This window comes from Vanessa tameamea, chromosome 15 (assembly GCF_037043105.1).
Source record: "Vanessa tameamea isolate UH-Manoa-2023 chromosome 15, ilVanTame1 primary haplotype, whole genome shotgun sequence".
NCBI lineage: Eukaryota > Metazoa > Arthropoda > Insecta > Lepidoptera > Nymphalidae > Vanessa > Vanessa tameamea.
In genome coordinates this window covers 6,407,804-6,431,279 of record NC_087323.1, presented here as the reverse complement: position 1 = coordinate 6,431,279, position 23,476 = coordinate 6,407,804, and the positions used below count along the sequence as shown (strand labels likewise).

The 23,476-nt window shown below is 33.0% G+C and overlaps 2 protein-coding genes across 3 annotated transcripts in view; both read right to left on the bottom strand.

Moving 5' to 3' along the window:
* The window catches only part of LOC113399155 (uncharacterized), a 180,293-nt gene that overhangs the window by 19,088 nt on the left and 137,729 nt on the right, over positions 1-23,476 (bottom strand). The window lies entirely within an intron of this gene.
* LOC113399033 (protein TIS11) overlaps positions 6,580-23,476 on the bottom strand; it is a 28,487-nt gene continuing 11,590 nt past the window's right edge. Inside the window, exons 2-3 of one of the 2 annotated variants that reach the window (XM_026638036.2) lie at positions 16,036-16,077; positions 6,580-9,462 (exon numbers count right to left, since the gene is read on the bottom strand). In XM_026638036.2, the coding sequence (XP_026493821.1) occupies positions 8,749-9,462; positions 16,036-16,077 (756 nt within the window). In that variant the 3' untranslated portion in view covers positions 6,580-8,748. The remainder of the gene's footprint in view (positions 9,463-16,035; positions 16,078-23,476) is intronic. The other variant, XM_026638037.2, reaches the window with a different exon arrangement.

The following is a 23,476-nucleotide window of genomic DNA, read 5'->3' as shown; positions in this document are numbered from 1 at the left end:
TCTTATTTTATTTTTAAATATTCCAATAATACCTACTCATATTAAATACCTAATTGAAAATAAAACATATATATTCCTTCCAGACAATTTGTAGATGTCCGCGTACGTAAACTGCTCAAAACGGACAATTATTCTTTTAAGTAACACACTAAGGAGTTTTAATGCATATTTTATTATCTAAATTTTTTATATTATTTTTAAATGTCTTGTTTTTGTCTGAAAGGTACTGAAAGATGCTGAAATAATAAATGTTTGCTTCGATAAAATATATATTAACAATATTGAGTTCTTTAGCATTTTCCGTTTTTCCAAAATATTTTTTTTATTTTATTGCAAAATATTTTCCTATGATATTGGTCAAAGAATTGGTATGAATTGTTTTTGAACTCTTAAGTTTCTATAAAACGTTTTCTATCTTTGCCGCCAAAATTACAATTTATTCTGCGCATATATATACAAATGTAGCACCTTAAAAATTGTGGTGCTTTGTTGGACTTCAAAAATACGAAACTACGGTCTTCGACCAAGCATTTTATCCACTGAGACAAGTTTAACTTTCAAACGCTCTATCCTAATTGGTCATAATCAGGTCTTATAGGAAGTGCCTTGCACCGGAAAAATACGTGTCAAGAAACTAGAACTTTATAAGCATCTAGACTATGTTCGATCTAGTTTCCTGCTTAGTTCAGGAAATTATTATTCAATTAGTTTATGCAACTATTATATACGAGTTTTACGTAAATGAAATTACTTCCACTTCTATTTACAAAGTAGTTAGAATGTCACCTAAGAATGTATATAGATAAAGCACGGAACACGACGTTTTAACACTTGTGATATATTATAATATATATGTACACACATGTATGTGTTTATTTATATCTGTGGTTATATAACAATGAATTTAGATGAATCTTACAATTAACGCCACTTTCGGCATTCCAAACAAATTTGAATTTTGCACACATTGAGGACACAAACAACACAAGATTTTTATTTTTGTTATAATTCATAAAAATATAACATAAAAAACGTTAATTGTTTTATTTATAACCTTCTACGTGATTTTTTATACGTTTTTAAGGTTCATGCAACATCAGTAACTTACGAAACGACATAGAAACTTGTAGCTGTTCCACCGATACCCTAACGGTTCTTGGGACATAATGTTCAAGAATTTGTTTCTTTAAAATTCTAGTGTATAGTAAAGTTATATTTTTTATTTACACTTAAAAAAATATTTATTATCTACATAAATATATTTATCAAACTTAATTACATTTTGTAGGGCATATTTTTAAGATATACGATATACTATAATTAACGAAATATATTATTTTTTCGCAGCGCAGTGTGCAATGTTAAGTTATTAAGAACTTAAAACAAGTACAAAAATCCCATAATAAGGCTTCACTGGCGAGGTAAACGTGTAAACATACAACTCTTTAAAACAGCAAACCAGATAAATAATTAATGAATTACACGATTTATATTTTTAAAAATAGCGGCTAAATGTCATTGTATTTCAAATTTTCATAAATAAACAATTTGTCAAATAATGACCTTTGAGTCATTTATTTGATACTAGTGATTGAGTTATTCTGCAAAAATCTGTTTCTAACACTAATGATGATTTTTATAATCTATAGGAATGATCAGGTTCGTACATTTTTAGTTGAATAAATTATTATCTCGATCAATATCAAAGTATGTTTTAGATCTTATATACTGTTATTCTACAAATATTAAAAGCTCTAATTGCTTAGTAGGAACTTCGTATTTTATGTGCCTTTAATTTAGTTTTGTTCTTTAATATAATTAATTGTTTTCATGAAAATAATATTTTTGTTCGAGGGTATTCTATATGCGATGGTGACTACAAGTGCGTATGTCACAGGTGAGTGCTTGTGTTACGTAAAGCCTACGATACGCTACATATCTTTACGATCCTTTGTCTCGATTGCTGCCAACCGTATTGCTCGAGTACACTTGCCTACAACGCACTACATAAACATACTCATAATTCGAATAACTAACCTTAAAAAGTACCTAAATATATTCGAAAAAAACACATTTTATTACAAAGGGCGTAATTTAAAAAATATTATGTTTGTCTTTAGTAATAAATGCAGGACGCAGTTATTTTAAAAAGCAAATGCGTCAATGTAAATCGACAACCAATGAACGCGTTTGAAGCTTACACATCATAAGCCGCTATATAATTACTCATGTTATGACAAATGTGGTTACAATATTCAAGTTGATACTAATTATGACATTACATTGCAAACCATATTAATGTTAACACAAGAACATTTAAAGGGTTTTGATATCTCTCTCTGTCTTTGGACGGTTACGGAGATTCAAAACACGTGTCACGTATGAGCCCAGGGAAGTGCTTTGTTTTTGCCTTGTTTATGCGTTACGTCTGCGACAGTACACACGGCAGTAAAAATTATATTGTCGACACCCGGTAGCGGGTCACTCGCCGGCGCTGATACACTCAATACCCTTGCATTTATATAGGATTTATATTCTATAAACTGTACGGTTTTATGGTAGCTAAATAACTGTTAAAGCTATTACACGTGGCTGTTACTGTATATTCAAAATTAAATTATATATTTGTAAGCATTACATCTCAAGAAACACATTCACTTGAATTAGTTTATGTCGTTACTGTCACGTGGGACATGTAGCTACTACAAATATAATATTAAAGTTTTTATACTATTGCATCAGATTAAAAGCGTAGCAGCGTTGTTATTGAATAATACTAAACGTTATAAATATTCTTTAAATGTTGCGTTTCTATATGACTAAGAATGTCATTTAATTTTTAGTAGAGTATTAAAATATAATATATGTAACTTGTCTATACCTATTTACTTTAATAGTAGGTAACACCCTATTTTTATTCAGGAAAATAATATAATTTGTAAGCCGCTGATTTTTGAAAATGTAAATGTAATTTTGTGTTTTTTGACAACCTGTTTACGTTACGTTGCAGTATTTACGGACATACGTTTGTGCTTACCTCTTTGTAAAGAGAAAAAAATCTTGTGCCCTTCGAATTTCAAATAATCCCATAAATAAATACGGAACGACCGGTTTAACTGGTAGGCGAAATGCAAATTTTGTTACTTCCTTTTTCTACGTTTATTTATCCTTGGAAACGTGACTTTTAATATTTAGTTGTGTCAACAATACGAGTGTAGCTTAAATATACAATCATTTATTTTTCTTAGGTATTTGCGACTATTGTGGGATGAACTTGTTAGATCAACTAAATTATGGTTTATTAAAAGAATTAAACTTTGAAAGTCTGCTTTTTGTATATTTCTTTTCATATAAATGTAAGTTTATTATTACTTTAGTTTTTTTATCGTGCGTACTTTAAGGTGGAAATTTGACTGCCTTTTATAAAATTAAATATGTAATACTTATACAAATAAAATAATAACGTTAGTAACATATAATATATTGTCTATACAAATTTTCGATATCAAATAAACATTATTTGATTTTAAAAACTGTTTAAATTTTATTTCTAAAAAAAACTACAGGTCATGAATTTCGTGTGCCAATTGCAATCAGCAAATAACTTTGGAAAAGAACATTCATTCAATCACATTTATATATCTTCTTTTAAAAGTAAAAATATTTTCATTTAAATATAATAATCTTGTCTTGTAATGAAATCAGTCACAAGATCGTTGACGTAAACTTTGAAGTAAGTTTTCGTTTAGGCAGTCCTCTATGAAGCATACTTTTGGATGTAACTAGTTTGGTAACTTGACGTTTACATCTTACTGTGTTATCTAATCGCTTTGAATGTACAAATATTAGATAATGGGTTCCTTATCACCCACCAGCAGCAATTATTATTATCACTGTACTAACACTGCGCCTCGTATTTACTTTTTAGTCTTGATATGTGATAGATATGACTGTATGTACCGATTAAGACGTCCATCGCAAAGGGCTTATTATTTACCTACATATAAAAATAAAACGATTAAATAAAATGTATTAGTAACTTTTCTTAACAGGACTATTATAAATAATTATAATCGCGAATAACGAAAGGTTTTTAAAGGCCATTTGTGTTAAGATTGAATCCTCTGTCTGGTTATTTATACATCACAGCTGTTACACTCCGTTAAACTTGTATTGAAACTTCGTAAACTTATATCACTTATGCAAATTAAGTATTTTCATTCGTTACAGTACAAACTTGTTTCAATTACACTGCATAGGATTGCTTTTGGTAAAAAAATACGGACTTAATAATTTTTTATTGATAGTTTCTTGTATAATGGAAAAAATTATAATTCCGTAATTGTACAGGTACATACATATATTTAGAAACACGAGGAGCGTCAAAGGATGTGATTATATTACAGAAAATCCTTGTATTTAACTTGTAAATATTATCTAAAGTTGTAGCAGTATTTCTGTTAAGATTAAATGTTTTTTTTTATTATCTAGTTAAAAAATTATGACAATTGCGTTGTGGTCACTGCAGCTGACGAGTTTCCTACTGGGGATCGTTAAGTCGTTATTTAAGTATTTACTGCTGTATAACCAACCACCCACTTCGATATTCATAAATTAAAATATTAACTATCATTCTTTTAATTAAAAAAGAAACGAAATGATTCCACGCCACGATAAAATCGATTTATTTATTATTTAGAATTCGATCGTGATCGAAAATTAAACATCACGTCAGAATTTATAATATTAAGATATTTATATATTAGTGACTTACTATTATTTTTACTATATATCAAATATTTAAAAGTAGGTACATATGTAGGTAGTAGGTACATGTAATGTGATTTTTTTTAAATATCTAACGTCACTTATTTCCACGCAATTAGTATTGTGTCAAGGATATGAATAATCAGCTTTTAGAGTGAATCTGTTTCAAATTTCAAAACTTTTCAAATATTATTATGATATTCAATATTTAGTTCAGAGAGTCCTATATTATAACATCCGTTTTATATTTTATATGTATAAAGTTGCACCGATAGCGTTATACATTCTGACGGAGTTTTGAACTTAAACAGCATACACATAGGATTATATTTCTATCAGCTTCGACGATATTTTCAATAGTCATTTTTAAACTGTTGAGTCGTTTTGTCAAGGTCGCCTTATCTCGGTGTTGGGTTACTAGAGTGGCCGACGCAGCTCCAGGAATTGAAATTCGATATCGCACAAAGTCATTTTAGTAAGCATTATAATATAACTTAAGCATATGATAACTGATTTACTTCGGCGTAATTATAAAAAATATATTTATTCAACTGTTTTGACACTGACTATTTAAGGTAGACATTTATTTATTATTATATCTCTATTTTATTATATTAAGGAATAATGTCTGTAATTATATTAGTGGTGCAATATTTTATTTTATTTTTTATAATCTTCGTTATATCTACTACATATTCATTATAAACGCTTTAAAAGACATGATTGATGATGATGCTTACTTATTTGTAATGAGTTCTTTATAAATATATATTTTTTAAACGTAAACCTGACGTTTTCTCAGTCAAGATCTACTTTCAAATGGTTTTGTAGCCGTAACTTCGATATAAATCATGACTTGATATTCTTTGTTTAAATAGATATTCAATGAATCATAATTAATACAGGTGTCGAATTTCACAGGATATATTTTTAAGTATAGTCGAATTTAGCTCTGAAAGGATTTACATTATTCCATCTGGTATGTTACACACCACGTCTGCCCCCTATTTGGCTTGTGTCTTTATAGTGAGCTTGCTGTGTTGTAATTAGTATGAATCAGTAGATAAGTAGTTTAGAACAGCATTCCAAACTATAAGATCGCTTACACGTTTCTTGCGTTCTTATATACCTATATATTTCTATTCAATGTTAATTCCAATACCTAGAATTTTTTGTATTGATAAATAAGGCAGAAAACTGCCTCTAACTTAAAGTCGAATTAAATAGTTCTTCTGCCACATATCTAGAATTTAAATATATGACGAGCAACGTAAGATCTGCTATTCGGCGAGTAGTAATTACGCCTAATATAAATCATGAGTAGTGAACATTTTGGTGGCTGGATAAAAAATATTTTGCATGTTGCAAATTGTTTTAAAAAACCTTTCTAATACTTACGACAGCATAACTGCATCACACCACAAGTTTTTTTTTATTTCTTGAGTAGATAGAACTTATGTAAGTTGCGCTCTTATAAAATATTATGTTGTGAAACAAGTAACGAGAGATTCTTGGTTCGTTCAAAGATATTAGTGATATTGAGCATTTGGTTTCAATAATACAGCAGTCATACAACTGCTAATTTTCATTTCTTCAAATCACAAATGAAATCAAAAAAATATTAAAGCATACAAAAGTTCGATTTTGATTAACGATGATGTAAACTATTTTATGTTTCAATGTAAGGATGTAAATTAAGTTACAAAATCATATACACAAATCAAACTTAAAAAAAAAAATCATAAAGTAAGTGAAGGAAGGATAAGCCAGGATTGATAAAAAAGGGTAGGGTAAACAAAAATAAAAAAAAAATTAACATATTTTGACTATAATTCAATAAAAATGCAGATGGAAATAAGGAAAACTTACAAGAAAAATGTCATAGACAAGCTTTAGCCTTAATTTTTTGTCCGTAACAGAAATAATGTAGTCAATTTTTTGGAAGATTAACTTACAATTGGATTAAATTAAAAAAAATAATTAAATACTTAATTACAACTGACATAGGTACTAGAGTATCTAAACTAATGCCTGTTATATTAAATGACTGATGATATATTACTAAACATTAAGTTACAAGTAATCGTAGTATTTAAATGATTGTTTAAATACAAAAGAAATTAAATAAATCAGCTTTAATGGTTTATAATTCGTAATGAACTGATAATAAATAATATTCGCGAAACTTTATGAAAAACGCCTATATCTAATCCTTAACGTTAGGTACAAAATTATTATCATTCCGTTTGCACGCTTATCCATGCAACTCGCCATGAGATTGAGAAAAACTGAAACTAAATACTTGACAAGAACAACACAATAACACTACCAACCTCGGTACTATTTGACAAATTAAAGAAAAACCAACGGTTTAAAGGTGTTTTATTAATACAGTACAAAACGTAGATCTAACATGTATAAAAATATGAACTCGAGGCGCGAGGATACAATTTCTTGGTATTCGAAAGCGTATCTGGCTATTTCTTTCAGAATTTCTCCTAATCACTTAATTGGTCCCTTAATTAAAACATTAAACTTTGTTATATAAATATTATAAAATATCACACTTTAAATTCAAAGAAAAAACTATTCTACATCGAAACTAATCACTTAGTTCTGTCAAAGTACAAAAGTAATAACCGTGCCAATTTGAATATTATATTCAAAAGGAGACAATAAATAAAAATCAATCTATCTCGATCAACTAAAAATTAAATATTATAATCGATTTATTTTGTTATAAAGTAAAAGGCACTTATCGGAGGGGGTGCGCGGGTGCGGCGTGGAAGCGCGAGGGGAGAGGGCCGCTCCGCAACGCATCCACCTCTATCAACATGCTTTATATACTATTGTCGTCACTATATCTTTATACAATACAGGTATATTGGTATATGGATACTCGGGAGATCGACGGGCTTAAACTTGGATACCTGTCATTTTTTGCATGCGTTCGAGCGCGATGTCTTCGAGCGCTGGAGCGAGAGGGAGTCGAGTGCGGTCGCGAGGACGAAAAAAACAATCACCAAAAGTCTCAAACAGGTTTAGGCTCGCTGCTCGCTCGCTCGACGCAAAAAGGAAAAATTCTCGCAGGCGAGCCGCTGGAGGCGGCGCGCCGCAGGAACGTTCCGATACTTCCCAAATGAGCTGCAGATTATTGATATGATTAACGGAGTTGCTTAGCTCAAGATCGTCGAGATAGCATGCCACGGCAGCACAAAGAAAGCAAGGGTATAATTGATCGAATTTCTAAAGTAACAAAAAATAATAATTAATGATTTAAGCCCATCTCTCTCTCGAGTTCCATTCGGCGTCGACTGATTCCATTCTTAGTCTAAGGAAATCGTTAGAACGAAGTGTTAAGCGCCGAATCAGTCGAGCTGAGGTCTATATAACGAGCCACGTCCCGTCGACGCGTGCCTCGTCCGTATGCGGTGTGGCATCGCAACTGCTAGCTACAAAATAATAATAATTAAAGTTAAAGAGACTCGAAATAAATAATAAATTATTATCTTATATCCTTAAAAATAGATCACGAGCGCCTTCTCGCGGTACGGTACCGAGCGCGGATAGGCAGTACGAAATAAATAAAATGTTACTATAAGCTAACTTTACAAAGACCACCGCTCGGCGGAGGATCGCATCGGGAAGACTTCCGCGAGCTACACAATAAATATCTAATAATATAAGGTGCCATTTACAAGTGCGTGCCGATAATTAAAAATGATGTATATCTAATATATTCACACCGCAAACTTTCGAGACGCCAGTGAACACTTCATTAACTTTACAATATTACAGGGCGAAGTAGTAAGAGCGTCGATAAACTGGAGATCATTCGTTGAGCGGGTGTGGGCGCGAGGCGCGACGAGCGGGACGGCGCTCGGGCGCGGTCTGGAAGACGTCGAATAGGCACTAAGTTGACGGACGATCCTTATACACTACGCTCGGTTTGTTAACTTAGGACTAGGTGACCGCTTAAACTTAAGCGATCACGATATCGCCAAAAGCGGAAGAGAGGCGGTTGAACACAGGCAGCCGTTCCTCTTCTGGATCGGGTGATTGCGCACGGCGAAAAGCAAAGGAAGTGGCGTGCGCGGGTGGCGACATTGCTGGTGGCGAATGCGGTGCCATTGGAGACTGTGGAGTTAGCGGCGAGTGGGGTGATCTAGGAGAGCGGGATCCATCACTCATATATGACGCGAGCGAGCCTCCGGAGGACAATGATGCAAGAGATCCACCAGGAGATGTTGGCTCACGGCGTCTCGCTTCTTCGGCGTTGTGGACGAAGTGGCACCGAGGTCCGTATGGACAAAATCCTACGGAGTGGAATGTGCGGCAAAGCTCTGTCTTGTATTTAGGATGACGCTGAAGGTTGCGAAGTTCACGCACTCCATGAGCAAATTGGCATTTATCACCATACTTGCAAACACCCGCTTCTTCAAATGGTCGACAAAGTTCCGTCTTGTATCTGCTAGTAGCAGGTGGTGGGGGTGCTGGGTCACTTGTCGTACGTTCAAGGCGTCGATGGCCCAGACTGGTTAACAAACCAGCTAGAGCACGTTGTGCTGGAACTGACGCAGCTCGTGCAAGTACAGGATGCTGATCCCAACCATCGGTAGAAGTGTTGTTGGTGCCAACGGGACCGAGCGCGCTGCTCAGAGTAGCATTCATCGTCTGCACTGGGCGAGATTGGTTCTGAAATAGAAAAAATAAATCAATTAATATTTTTCATATATATTAATATTCTGCTATATACGTTGTTATAAGACATGATAAATTATTGATTTTTTTCTCGAAAGAGTTGTTTTAAAAAAGGTTTATAAGTTGAAAAAAAGCTTTTAATCCGATATTCTCTACCCTAAAAGGGACGACAATCTGACTCGAACGGTTGGATACCTGCTACAGACAACAAAAAAAGGACCCCGTACATTGATTTGCCTTCGTCTACCTGCTTGAGCAGCCCTTAACTGTAAGGTTAAATGTTTAATATTTCCAATTAACTGAACCTTAACTGGCACTCACAGTCTCAAAGTGAAACGAATTTTTAATAGCTTTACTAAATAGCTGGGCCGTTTCCTCGGGAGGATAATTTAATTTGGTCAATATTCCAGACCATTATGCGTTTCCCAATTTCAGTGGTTGTTTAAAAATGCTAATGGTTTAAATATCTTTTGTTTGTAAGGTGTCTAACTTGGTTTCAAGACATCACCATAACAATAGTGGTGTTCATGCAAGAGGTAGTTGACACTAGCGCTCGGCCGGCACAATCGCAGTGATTGTACACTATTGTTCAGCAAGCGACGCCTCGTGGCGTCGGCGCAATGAGGAATAATTGTCGCCGCGCCAGCTCTCGGCCGAGGGGCAATGGTCGTGTGTCGTGTTAAGTAACAGTACTCTTCACAGTGATCGATCCGTGATCTATAGCTCACTTGACAACCTGTTGTAGAGTATTGTTATGTAACAATATACATTGTCAGATAATAGACATCACACTAAAATATATATTATATTACGTATATATTCAAATAGTTAAGTTTAAAAAAAAATAGACGGTCAATATTATAATAAAAGTGCACCGGTTTATGACGCAAATCATAACATACACGTATTTGATATGAATAGAGTATCAATGCTTGGAGTTATTAGGAGTAATTTTAACAATTTCTTGGTTAACTGAGAGCGATGCGAAGGTCAGCATAACGCGCGACGCGGAACATAGCTTCTATACATTATGTATGATAGATCACATCTTGTATGCGGCGGCCTCAATCGATGTGAATGACATATCATTGTATATTCTGTACGCCTGTACCTCGGCAGTAGATCGTAAACACGCAAACACTTGTGTTTTTGAATACAACGACAAATTATACCGCAACATTTGTTAAGCTGATGCCGCAGATGTTGTCCTCAACAGTTTTGATCGAATCCCTTTTATAATTCCCAGTAAACAAGTTGAAGTTTATGCATTTAATACGCAATGAATACGTAAACTGCATAGACATAAATTTATCCTTCTATTTCCTCTTAAGTCGTTAGATATTTTTTGCAGTTTGCCCTGAGCGGTAAGTAAAAAATTCAAGTTAGGCTTAAACCGTCTCGTGTAATTAATCTAATCTAACTAAAATAAGAAATATATAAATAAGTCTAAAAATATTAAATCCAAATTATACAAATTTAACATAACTTTTACTTAAATACTTTATTCGTCAATCGTCAAGTCAATAATTCGGTTCAAGTGCTAGAAGAGGCGAAAGTGTAGCAGAAAAATTATTGTGTGGCAGACAAAGTTTAGTCGCGGATGAAACGTCAAGTGAAAAGATCAAGGGTTAAATCGACGAACACCAAGTGACGATGGTAAATAGTAGCGAAGTTGTAATTAGAGAGTTATCAGAGCGGAACATTGGTTAAGCGCTTTCCATCGGACATTGCGTCGCGAACGAACTCCAGGGAAATTTGTAATCACTGTCGATTTCGAGCGACCGCGGTCATTGCGTTCGAAACTAAGGGCAATCAAACGTGAGCGGCCATGGCGTATTTACCACAGTTTATTATAATAACATGTAACCATTAGCCGGACGGCACGTTCACAATTTACACGTTAAAGGGTAAACGTCTAGTAGCATTCATGTTTTGTAAATATTTCTACCCATCGACCTGTAAAGGAAGGTGTATTAAATTTTCGAAGAACCGGTACGGATTGCGTCTCTTGTTAAGTGTGTTCAGTATATTAGCATGCGATTGTGTCAACGTCGCCAACACGCGCCTAGCTCCAGTGACGTTTATTTAGTTGGTTCTCTTTATTATTCTATTTGGAACGGTTGCATAAAATAAAATATTATTTTATGTGCATGGTTGCAATTTTTAAATAAAACTAGCCATTCTAGACGTCTCGTTACTTTGAAAGAATCGTTATTTCGGGATGCTTTATCTTGTGAGTTTATGGGTTAGAGTACAAATTTGACTAATAAATAAATATTCTTTATTAATTACATATAAAGATAATTGTTCGAACAGAGGCCAACGACTTAATCTAAGGCCAGATACTTATCGAGAGCTGGTTTTCGTTTCTGGTTTTAAATTATTTACTTATATAATCTTTTGTATTGAAGATTAGATCACAGTCTTGCAACAACTCGCAACCTGGTGCAATCGAAACTTGCATACAAGATACGTTATGTTGTTAGTATGCATCAGACGTCAAAACTCAGCACGACGTAATCTCATATGTATGGACTCCAGATCTCTTGAAATGTTTACAAGAATATTTATTGATAAACAGTAATATCAATTAATTACTAGTAAGGAAATGTGATTCCTTTTTAAATGAAATCTTTGTTATTTTTAACGTTTAATATTGTTTCCAAGGTTAGAAAACGAAAAACTATTTTAGACAGGTTATCGAACTTTCAAACACTCCCATGACAGCACGAATATTTGCTCTCGCAATCAGTAAAATTTACACCTCTATGTTGTCAGTGTTGTATACGTACGAAGTTCTGCTAAATATATCTCTTCAGATAACCTAAGAGGGCAACGGCTCCCCACAACAAAGAAAATGAATTGAGGTTTCTGGTTTTCAACAAATTTAAAACGGTTAAACGAACGATTTTAATACGATATTCAAATAAGAAAAACTTAACAAGGATCTTATAAGAGTTGGAGACTGCTTTGCATGACTAGAATAAAGCGGATAATTCTGCTAACCTAAATGTTTCATCAGTTCAATTAAACAATAAAAAAGTGACAACGATGCTTCGACATAAAGTGTCATAGAGAATGTTTTGTTTTAAAAATTGATGCGTGAAGTAGTAGTGGGCTGTGGTACTAATAAGACCTTTTTAACTAATTTCTCTTACGTTATTTTTATTATGGTTCGTACCGTCTTTTATTCATTATTTCCTGTAACGCGATACGAGGAGCATGAACTCAAACCATTACGAAGACTGTCTCGCGACAATTGATCCAGCGACGGAGTCAAACAAGAGAATACTCGTAGCTTAATTGAAGATTAATTGGCTCTAATCAAATGCGTTCTATATTTAAATGAACTTTTAACGACTTAAAACACTCGGTCGTCGTGGCGGTATCAAATAGACATATTTCTATATTAATTAGGTAATAATTATGAGTTTGAGAGTAGAGAGCGTACCGTACACTCATTTTATTCGTTCATGTTGAGTCTTCTTATTTGTTCAATTTAACTTAAACGACTTACTATGTTTAATCTTGTTTAAAAACACATTATTTTAATAAAGATACTTTTTAAAATAAACAGTAGTCTTAAACGGTACTCTTAGTGACCGGCTATCAAAATTGATCCATTTCTCTGAGGATCAAGCAGAGGGTCTTGTCGATTGCTTCCATCAAGTTTATTGAATGATTGCGCGAAAATAACAAGCCGAGATGTTACGGCCCCCTCACAATGTTACCAACAACCTCCCAATAATGGCAATCATTAACCTTTCAATCTTTCTCGCCCCTTTGTCTCAAACAAACGTCTTTGTTTATTTTGATTTGCATAAAAGGGTGGATGTCGCGAGCTACGAATAACACGCTGCGGTAGACTCACGCGCATTGTTTGCCTATTGTTATTCTACGCAGCCATTATGTATTCATATGTTGCTACTGAATGTATTTTTAGCGACAAAATTTTATCAGATATTAAAATTAAATTATTTGCACTAACTTCATAGTACATAAGATTACGTTTTTATTTTATGTTAAGATTGCAATATATAGTTTCTCATCACAAACTAATAATCTTTAACAAATGTTAACATGCTAACATATGGATGTTATTTTTTTAAATTTATTTAACTAGTAATGGAATAGACAAAAAATTATAATTTAGATGGAGTATTACTCCCGCTGAGAATAGAAGACATAAAAAAATGAGCTACATTTGTTCATTACATATGCAGAAGAATAATTAAAATTAGATAATGACGACTTGTAGCTATTACCCGCAGTAAAAGCGTTTTATTATGTTTGAAGATTTAGTAATATAACAGCGCAATGAAAAAGTACATAATAAGACACAAATCGGGAGGTAAAGGTGTAGTCTTGATAAAGAAATCATAAAGCGAACGCCTGTTAGATGAGTAACCGGACGCGCGACGACCAGCGCGCATGCAGATGGGCCAGCTCCGTGATCGCCATGCCAGACCGCGACGGGTATGGTAAAAATTCCATCGCTCACCTCTATTTGAATACCTATCAATTGTTTCTTGTTATTATAAGAAACAATGGAAACATGTATTTAAGACTCCCAGGCAAAACGCTGAGCAAACAGGAAATCACGTAGAGGGCGATGTTTCGAGAATTGTTAAATGGTTGTCATTTAACGACTTCATATTGTAACATAGCATTAATGACGATCTCTCATAATGTCCATAAAGTTCGTTGACACATTCAATAATAAAAAGTAAACGTAGTTGAAGTAGATTTATGATTATTATTGCAGTAGGTAATAATCGTCATTTTCCAAAGACAGATTTAGAATATAGCTTACTGTATAATGTATATATATCACTTAATATTTATATGAAAAATGTTAGATAAAAGACCACAAATGCCTTTAGTTGAGTTATGCCTGGACATGGTATAGGTGCACGTTGTTATGGATAGATAGGTGCACATTCACCTTTGTTGAAACATAAGCGGATAGACGCAAACGCAGGCGTCAGAGTACGAGCGAGTTTATTGCGCACGTCATAAACCTCGCGAGGTAGAACGACCGTAAAGCGAGTGTCAACAAAGGGCCCAGCATTCGAGCGTGTTTACTCCTCGGTCGCTCAAAGTGGAGGAAGCACGTCCCCCGGCCGGGCCGCTTTTAGCACCTCCTTATTTATAGATGCACCAACGCCCGAAGCTGATTTGCAGAACCAAACAAGTAAACAATGTTACTCACGATCTTGGTAACGGTCGAGAAGCATAAGTAAGAGTACATCGTGTTAAGAAAAGAAATCATTTCATCATGTTATATGTACACTGTACACGTCGTGATAGGCGCTCATGTTTTTTCTATATTAATATATATCTATTATATACTTGTTAAAAAATCTTTTTCGACCTCAACTTCATAACAACAGATGTTGTCACAGTCTTTATAATATCAAGTACATGTTTAGTTTTTGTTTCTTTTGAAAAATATATTGAACTAACGCTTAAGTTAACTACACAGATCAAATTTTGATTGTGAACACTGAGCCGATAATCTTATCTGAAATATTTGTATCCTAAGGATCTTCTTATGTCAGAAATTGCTTGCCGCTTCTTGCTCAGTGGCGACCTACACTAGACCTTACGTCAGTTAAGTATCAAGTAGCAGCAATTCCTTTGTCCGTTCAATTTTTATTGTTGCGTCACACTACCGGGCTACGCTTTCCCCGCAAATTGTGCGATGTGACTCACACAGAGATAATATACAAAGGAAAAACGTTTCTATGACTAATACACATTTATTGTTTTCTCGACCAGTTTAAGTACGGTAGGGATCATTATCGTTACTTAGAAAGTTATCAAAAGTCTCGAAACATATAAGTTATTAACACGACATTTAAATGTTTCGAAACGGTTAGTAGTTTTACGATTACGAAGTTGCAACCGTGGTGATTATGTAAAGATTATTTTAGGGTTCCGTATTAAGTCTTAAGTATTAAGTTTTTGCCAGATATATAATACGTTAATATAAAGCGTGAAGTGATTACTTTTATTTTATGGATAATTTGTAATGTGAGTACTGTAGTATGTTAAGCCAAAGAAAGTACTTCAAATGTTATATACTAATTATGTATATGTCATCTTGAAAGCAGATATATATAGAGAAATTAGGTTAAAGCTACTAGACTGTTGATATAAAAGTATATATTTTAATTATTCCATAATAATGTTTAATTTTTTTTCATCTATTTAGGTTTCGATTTTATATTTTCGTACATTGACCTCAAGCAAAAGTCCAAAAAATATAAACATTTTAATTAGCTACAGAATGTTAACCTTATTAACCTTGATAAAAATAGTTTGCAGCTGTCAACATTTCTTAAAAAATATTGTGGCCATTACATTTTAATACTGGACATATATAATATAACCTTTACTATGCTGATCGGGCAATGCTATGAGTATGTTTTTGTAAACTAAGCATTTATTGAATGTAGAAGTAACGGAAACTATACATTGAACTATGTTTCCTAAGGTCGCTGTATGCTATGTCATTATTTTACAAAAAATGATTATTTAACATACTCAGTACATTCAACTTACAGAGTTCAATACTCCATCATCAACCAGATAGTCGGGGCTCACCTGTAACAAGAAAATATAAACATTAGAAATGGTACACAATAAATACTACACATGTAACTTGCATGCCATTGTATAAATAAGAAAAAATCGAACGGTTTTTAATTTACAGAACAAATAAAATAAACTCATGCTTTCGTTTAAGTTTATTACATGACATTACGTTACATGTTACTAACTTGTAACATTACATTTACAATCACACAATCCGATGGCTGTCACTGATAGTAGAATGTTAGCCTCACGTAGTTGCGCTCCCAACTAGCCTCAATAAAATGAATAGCCGGCGAGTAGGCTCTCGACCGGTCTCCGTCGAAAGCGATAGCACTTCCTACAAGAAAGTAAAACCGTAGCCAGCTAGCTGGAAAACTCGGAGACGGCAGCCGTAATTAATTTGCACCGACTAAATCTGATGGAGCGTTCTAGGTATCTACTAGAACGAAGTGAAGCTTAAAATTAAGATTTATTGCGAATATAATTCGCTAATCAGCCTATTGCAGAATTGGAGACTAAACACAATCCTGTGAATACTAGGTACTTTATCAACCGAGACGTAAATAAATGGCGGAGTTTTACCATAAAGTATACATATATGTATAGTAGTACTAGTGGTATAATAACTTAACCCTTGATATTACTCAAATTTACTCAAATTATATTATGACCAATAATTGTAGCTATACATTCGTTACAATTCGAATATAAAAATAAAGAAGTGACCCTTCTTCTTATTTATTGTACAAGATTTTATTTAAATCTGTACAATTATATACTATAATTCATTTAATGTATTAGTATGAAAGATTTGTAATACAAACAGTAAACTTGTAGGTAATTGTTTTAGATCTATTCCTTTTGTATGTAGACGTGACTAAACTTTATGAAAGTTTAAAATGACTACCTGGATAGTCGACTTTGTAATTCAGTTTTTAAATAATACAAAAAGTATTAAGTTCTATGGGTATTTTCTGGTTCTGACTAAATCTTCAGTGTTAGACTGAAAAGCTAGCTTTAGGCTTATTGAAAATCAGTATACTGTAGTTATAAGATAGGTTAACTCCACTAAACTTAAAATTTCCAATATATTCATGCTTTTAGAAAAACTACGCTTCGTTCGTAATTTATTATCTAGTACAGGTACTTAAGTAATAACTGTCTTATGTAACTATGTAATGCGACCGTTGCAGGTCATTACATTTCTAAGAATAGTTCCTACGTCACCAGGGAAATAATATATTGATAATATAATTTATACAAAACGTAATTTATGATGTATCAACGTTGCAACATTTTTTTATAAATTTTCAACTAAATTAAACAAAAAAACTTTTTTATAAGGCGAGTTAAAAGGATATTATATGTAGTGGGGAAATACGCGTATAAGTTGATCATATAATACGAAAAATATGAAAACACATAGCAATTAAAGCCACTGCATGAACGAGATAAACACGGCACAGCGCTATTAAAAAACTGGTTTTATTTATAAATAATTTATAAGTATTTGATCCGTGTATAGCACAGCACATTTATATAAGTTTATTTATTTTCTTTTTGCAGCATTCAGACAACACGCCTTATATACTGATAAAACATTGAAAATACATCACCATGCTTGTGGACATTTATTTTATACGAGTATTTTTAACTGTAATATAACAAGTAAACTCCACATTAGGAAAGGGAAAGTCCCTTTCCTAATATAAATTTGTTTCCTAAATTTGACTTATAATTTCTTAGAACAGTCAAAAATTCATACATGTAGTCAACATATGTAATATAAAATTAGTGTCGTCAGTCTCTCGCCGATTGTCGAGCACGATCAACGAAGCAATCGGGGCCACTTGTGCTAATGAAACACTTCAATTGAATTGGGGACATTAATTCAGCGGCCGTATCGCCAATGTTTACATTGCCACTAAATAAAAAATAGTTAACACTGCATATGGAAAACTACTGTTAGCATCGATTCGTTACGTATGAATTTGAATTTTAACGCTATTTCAAACACATACCGTAAATAATTTTAGTGCTATACTGTACATGCATACTTATCTTTTAATTTCATTTAATAATGTACTTTATTACTCAAATAAACTGACAAGAAAGAGTCGTTTCAAGTAAAATTACGTTATAAAATACGTCGACAATATTACTACGACGTGGAAATGTCTTATTATATATATATATACTATAGTAAACACTTCGTCTTCTATTCTTACTGTATTTTATTGATAAAAACCTTTGAATACAATATTTGAAAACATGTAAATGTATTAATTTCGCAATTGACCTCGGAGCTATCAGTGATCAATATGACGTTGTGAATTGAAAATGATGGAGCGATTCAATAAAGCCATCTCAGTGGCCCATTATTACTTGTATGAAACAGTATACTTACTATTCTATAAATAGCTATACATATTGAGAGGTAAACAGTAATGAGGATAAGGTTTATTTGTAGTTGGTATTTAATAACAGACAAATATCGCTTTGTATTCAAATGTAACATTACAATATAATGTCTAATTTAAATATGAATCTAATTAATAACGAGTTTACCTCGTATGATTTATTTTAATGTGTTTTATTAAATAACACAAGCTGCGTGAAATGTAAAGTGGCTAACATTCATAATCACATTTTATATTTTTAATGAATATTAATTGAAGTAATTTGGGTAAAATAAAAGAACGAACGCCCAATAAATTTAGTAAAATTATTAAATAAAATTTGACTTTTGGTTTGTTATTATTGTTTTTCCTTTAAATATATTTAACAAATTTTAAAAAGTTTTAAATACACAACATTTTTGTTTTTTTTGTTTAGAGACGCATTAGCAGTGGGTTTAAATAAAATGAAATCTAAACTTACTCATATAATTTAACATGCAAGAAGAACCAACTTCGTGCGTATTAAAATTTCATAAAATAAAATATTAAAACTTCAAGTGAACTTTTTGCATCATCGCGATCATGACAGGTATAATATATAATAAGTTAAGTGAACCTCAGAAGCAGTTTTGGCATCTACATCGACAAAAAAATATGTCTATGTATAAATACTAAATGATCCTCTTGATCAGTAGAATAATGAAACGGAATTCACAAAGCTCTATATGTGGTGATAATTAAACTTGAATCAAGAACTAAATTGGAGGATTAATGAGTGATTTAATGTTTAAGATTATGCAAAGGTTAGGTACGTTGTGGGTTGCAATTTCTAATTGTCAATTGTCATCGTCTCGTAAAATCGTAGTAGTAATAGATCTGTCATAGAGACATTATGTTTACGGATCTACGGTAAGATTCCTGTGGCATGATACACGCGACAGCGACTGCTGCACACAATGTCGCAACTAACATATTGTCTTTGTCACGCGATTCACCCTGCTATATCGCCTTGAAAGTATCGCCTTGATGCTAAATGTTTCAAGAGGTTGTGGCCGCGAGCTAGAGAACAAACATTGTAGTAAAATATTTAATGTTATACAGATCTCAAAGTTTATCGCTAGAATAAAAATAATATCTTAATGAACACTTTAAGTTTGTGTTATCTAATTGTTAAGAATAAAAAATATCATTTGGTTTGGAGTGATAAGCAATTAAGTGACGTTAGCGTTTACGCAACGAGATTAATAGGAAAGGGCTCGTCGATGACCAACGTCCTTACGACTAACTTAAGGCGGCCGACATCGTGAACGCACCTTAATTGCAGTGAGGTTTATTTATAATCAGGTTTATTTTAAGATGTTTAAGAATAAATGGATCCCGGAAATGGATGCTGAAGGTCGAAGAGCGACGAGACGGCCTTGCCGTTGGCTGTGCCACTTTCTCCGCTGCAGTTTAAGCCCACATGCGTTACGTATTACAACGAAACAATGCTCTGTTCTACAAGTTTCAATACGCCAACGCAGTCTTTGGAACAGTTCACATAATCACCGAATTGAAGGCGTTTCTACTCACGAGTTCGAGGGTATTTTACATTCGCCGCAACAGGACTGTCCAAGTGTCCCCGCTCTGGCGCATTGTTTACATAAGAGCCTTGGTTTCGCACTATGATCACGGGACATTCATACTCTTATAACTACTCATTGTTATAACGTTCCGTAAGTTTGTTTCGAAACACCACATAAATTACTTATCATGTCACTTACGTAAATAAATCTATTAAGTAAAAATATATTGAAATATGACATATCGTCTGTTACAACACTACATAATAACGTTGATGCTATGCAGACATAAAACATTTTGCTTCACAATAAATTGCCACTCGTTTCGACCGCCTGCTAAAACTCTATTATAAGTTTTGATCATATGCTAAATAAATTTATTTTAGATAACAATATTTTATACCGCATTTATAGCAGTTCGCTATGAGTTAATTTATTTGCAATTGAAAAAGGCTCGTTAACACAATCTTCGACTCGGTAATCAGAATGTAGTAGGTAACGATTGCATTTTGAAATTGCTTTATGGGTGGTTTAACTTTTGAATTAGAATAACTATCCAAGTTATTATTGAGGTAACTGAAAATTTAGTTGCTCGTATAACAGATTTTATGTAGTTTGACACACCTGTGGCAAGTTTACTACCAAGTGTCAAACTTGAGTAAAATGCGTATTTAAATATTGATACGTAGGTTGAAATTGGTTTTGACGAGCAAATGCTAGTATGTCATAACGAGGGAAATCGAAGGTTGTCTCGAAGCGGGGATAGTAAAGTTGCCGGAGTTGCATCGAGTAACACGCAGAGTTGCGTTTTGCAACAGTGTGGCAACAAGACTGAAATACTGGATTAACAACATTGACTACGCAGTCGACACGCCCACACAGTTATGGATTACAATTTAACAAAAAACTCACCATAAATTCAAATACTATTTTGTTACTCATGTTAGATAGGTTACGAAATAGTTTACTTAAATTGAAATTCGTCACATAACAACGATGTGGGTATAATTGTCTGGATATATTTGTATTATTTATAAAACGGTGAAAGTAACATCCCCCGAAACACCTGACCTCTGACAAAAGTAAAAGTTTCTTATCGCGTGAACCAAGAAAGTGATATAAATCTCGATTTTTCAAATAAAGAAAACACGCCAATAAAACTGCTTCGACAGTAATAAGAACCAGGATGTATATCTACGTACATTATTTAAGTCATACAATAAGGAAGCATTAAGACTTCGTGAGTAGATAAAGGCGTTTAATGAGCAAGTAAAAAATATACAAGATATAATGCGGTTAATTCATCGAAGCGAGTGGTCGTGAAATTAAATACCACATACATACTTTATACGATCATGACCATTTATTTAATTAGCTGAATTTCGAAACATCCAAGTTCGTACGATTAAAAAACCAGATTAAGGATACACAAATAACGAATGAAGTCAGTCATAATTTAGCGATGAATTCAATATCATTCACAGGGTCAAGAGTCAGAATGGGTGACTTTTGGACAAAGAAACTGTTTATATAATTCGTATCTTTTAAACTTGACATCGACTTCTTGATGTTATGTAAATTAAATTTATATTAGATACTAAGTTTTATGTCCACTCGACTTCGACAAACGAGCTTTTCTAGACCAGTATTTATTTATAAACATATTTGAGTTTTTCTACAGCTCTATGGAGGAATCCGCGGCAGAAAATGTTAAATAATGACGTAGTTGTCTTTGTGCGGTCGTCAAGCGAGTCGCGTAGGTGAGCAAGCGAGCGGATGACCTTCGCGGGAGGCGAATGGGCCCATCAACAAATACTCCACGCATTTTATGATCAGCTTTAATTATCATTATTTTTATCATTACCTCACTCTTAATAGCTATACCACATATTATTATTATCAAAATAATGAGCTACTGCGTTTCCTTGCATCACAATACGCTTGTTGTTTTTTCGCATTGATTGCGTTACAAAAACCCTCGCGGATATTTTTCATAGCTATATTGCGAAGTTATCTTTCATTGGTAGATATGTTATCTTTCTAGCTTTATATTTTACCTTAGCTCGTTCCTGCAATTTGGCTTGTGTAATCTTAAGGCAATTATCAAAAACCTCATAATTTCAAACAATTATTTTAAAAAAACCCTTTTCATCGTAGTTAGTAGTTAGTAGGTACCTTTGACCTTTTTACTTTTAACAGCAAGATACTACCTTACGGCTCTAAGATCTTCAAATACATTTAGAAGTATTTACACAAAGATACTATATTTACAATATTACAATATATAATACAATATTACAATATATTAATTATATTTATGTGATTTTAAATAATTTTGTTCATAAAACGTATATTACAAAATGATACAGACCATTTTTGTTAAATAGATACGTAAACGTCAACTAGATAATGCAGTAGAGGACAGTAATTGCTTTAATATAAGTCTTTGACATTTACGTACACTAAAAAAATTGCGATGCAATTTTTTCATATTTTGGAATTAATCAGTTCATCGAAGTGTTCATAAAGGGTAAGCAGACCTCCGGAAGTCGTTTCAATGTGCGGAACACTTTGTGCGAACCCGCGTCTCCAGCGGTCTACACAACGCCATCTTCCTTTGCTAATTACTTGTTATTATGTCTCCAAAGTAACAGATGTGCAACATCCGTTCCTAAACGCACATCCCGCCGTCTTTTTTTAGCGCAAAATTAACGCAAATTGATATGCTTCATCTTTGCGCTGACTGGTATCTTTATACACTTATTAGAAATTACACAAGCAAAAAACGCGACATATATTTTAAAAACATATTTATCGAAATCTGGAGAAACATAGAAAATAATAGTGTTTGAATTTGTATCGTTTTATCTTATAATAACTTATTTAACATGTTTTTATTGATTTTTCTTTTGTATGCCTTTTTAAAATCAAATGACTAATAACTAAACTTATTAACTAAACGATAGTTAGATAACTAAACGTAATCGTAATAGGAAACTGATGAAAGAATTAATTTTTTACTGGTTTTGTTAATAATAGTATGTTTTTGATATAAAAAAAACTAACACAAAAAACGTTTTATTTATTCGACCTACTGACTTACGACCTTAACATATTCTGATAATGTAATTACTAAAAAAAAGGAAAAATTACAAGTTATCGAATTTTATTTTACACTTGAATTCACATTTTGCATGACATCGGTATCAGTACCGTTATACAGATCATTTCCATATGTATAAACTAAATTACATAATAAAGTAACAAGTCGACAACACACGATCATAAGTTTCACTTTCATCCCGAGCGCATGCGGGTCATCGCAGTGCAGTGATACTAAAGCATCTCGCTTGGCCTAGTCTACACAATGGAATATGCGCAAACAATCCTTGTAATATACTCGTAAGTGTGTATGAAATAACAATGGCTAATTTTGGCGTTACAATA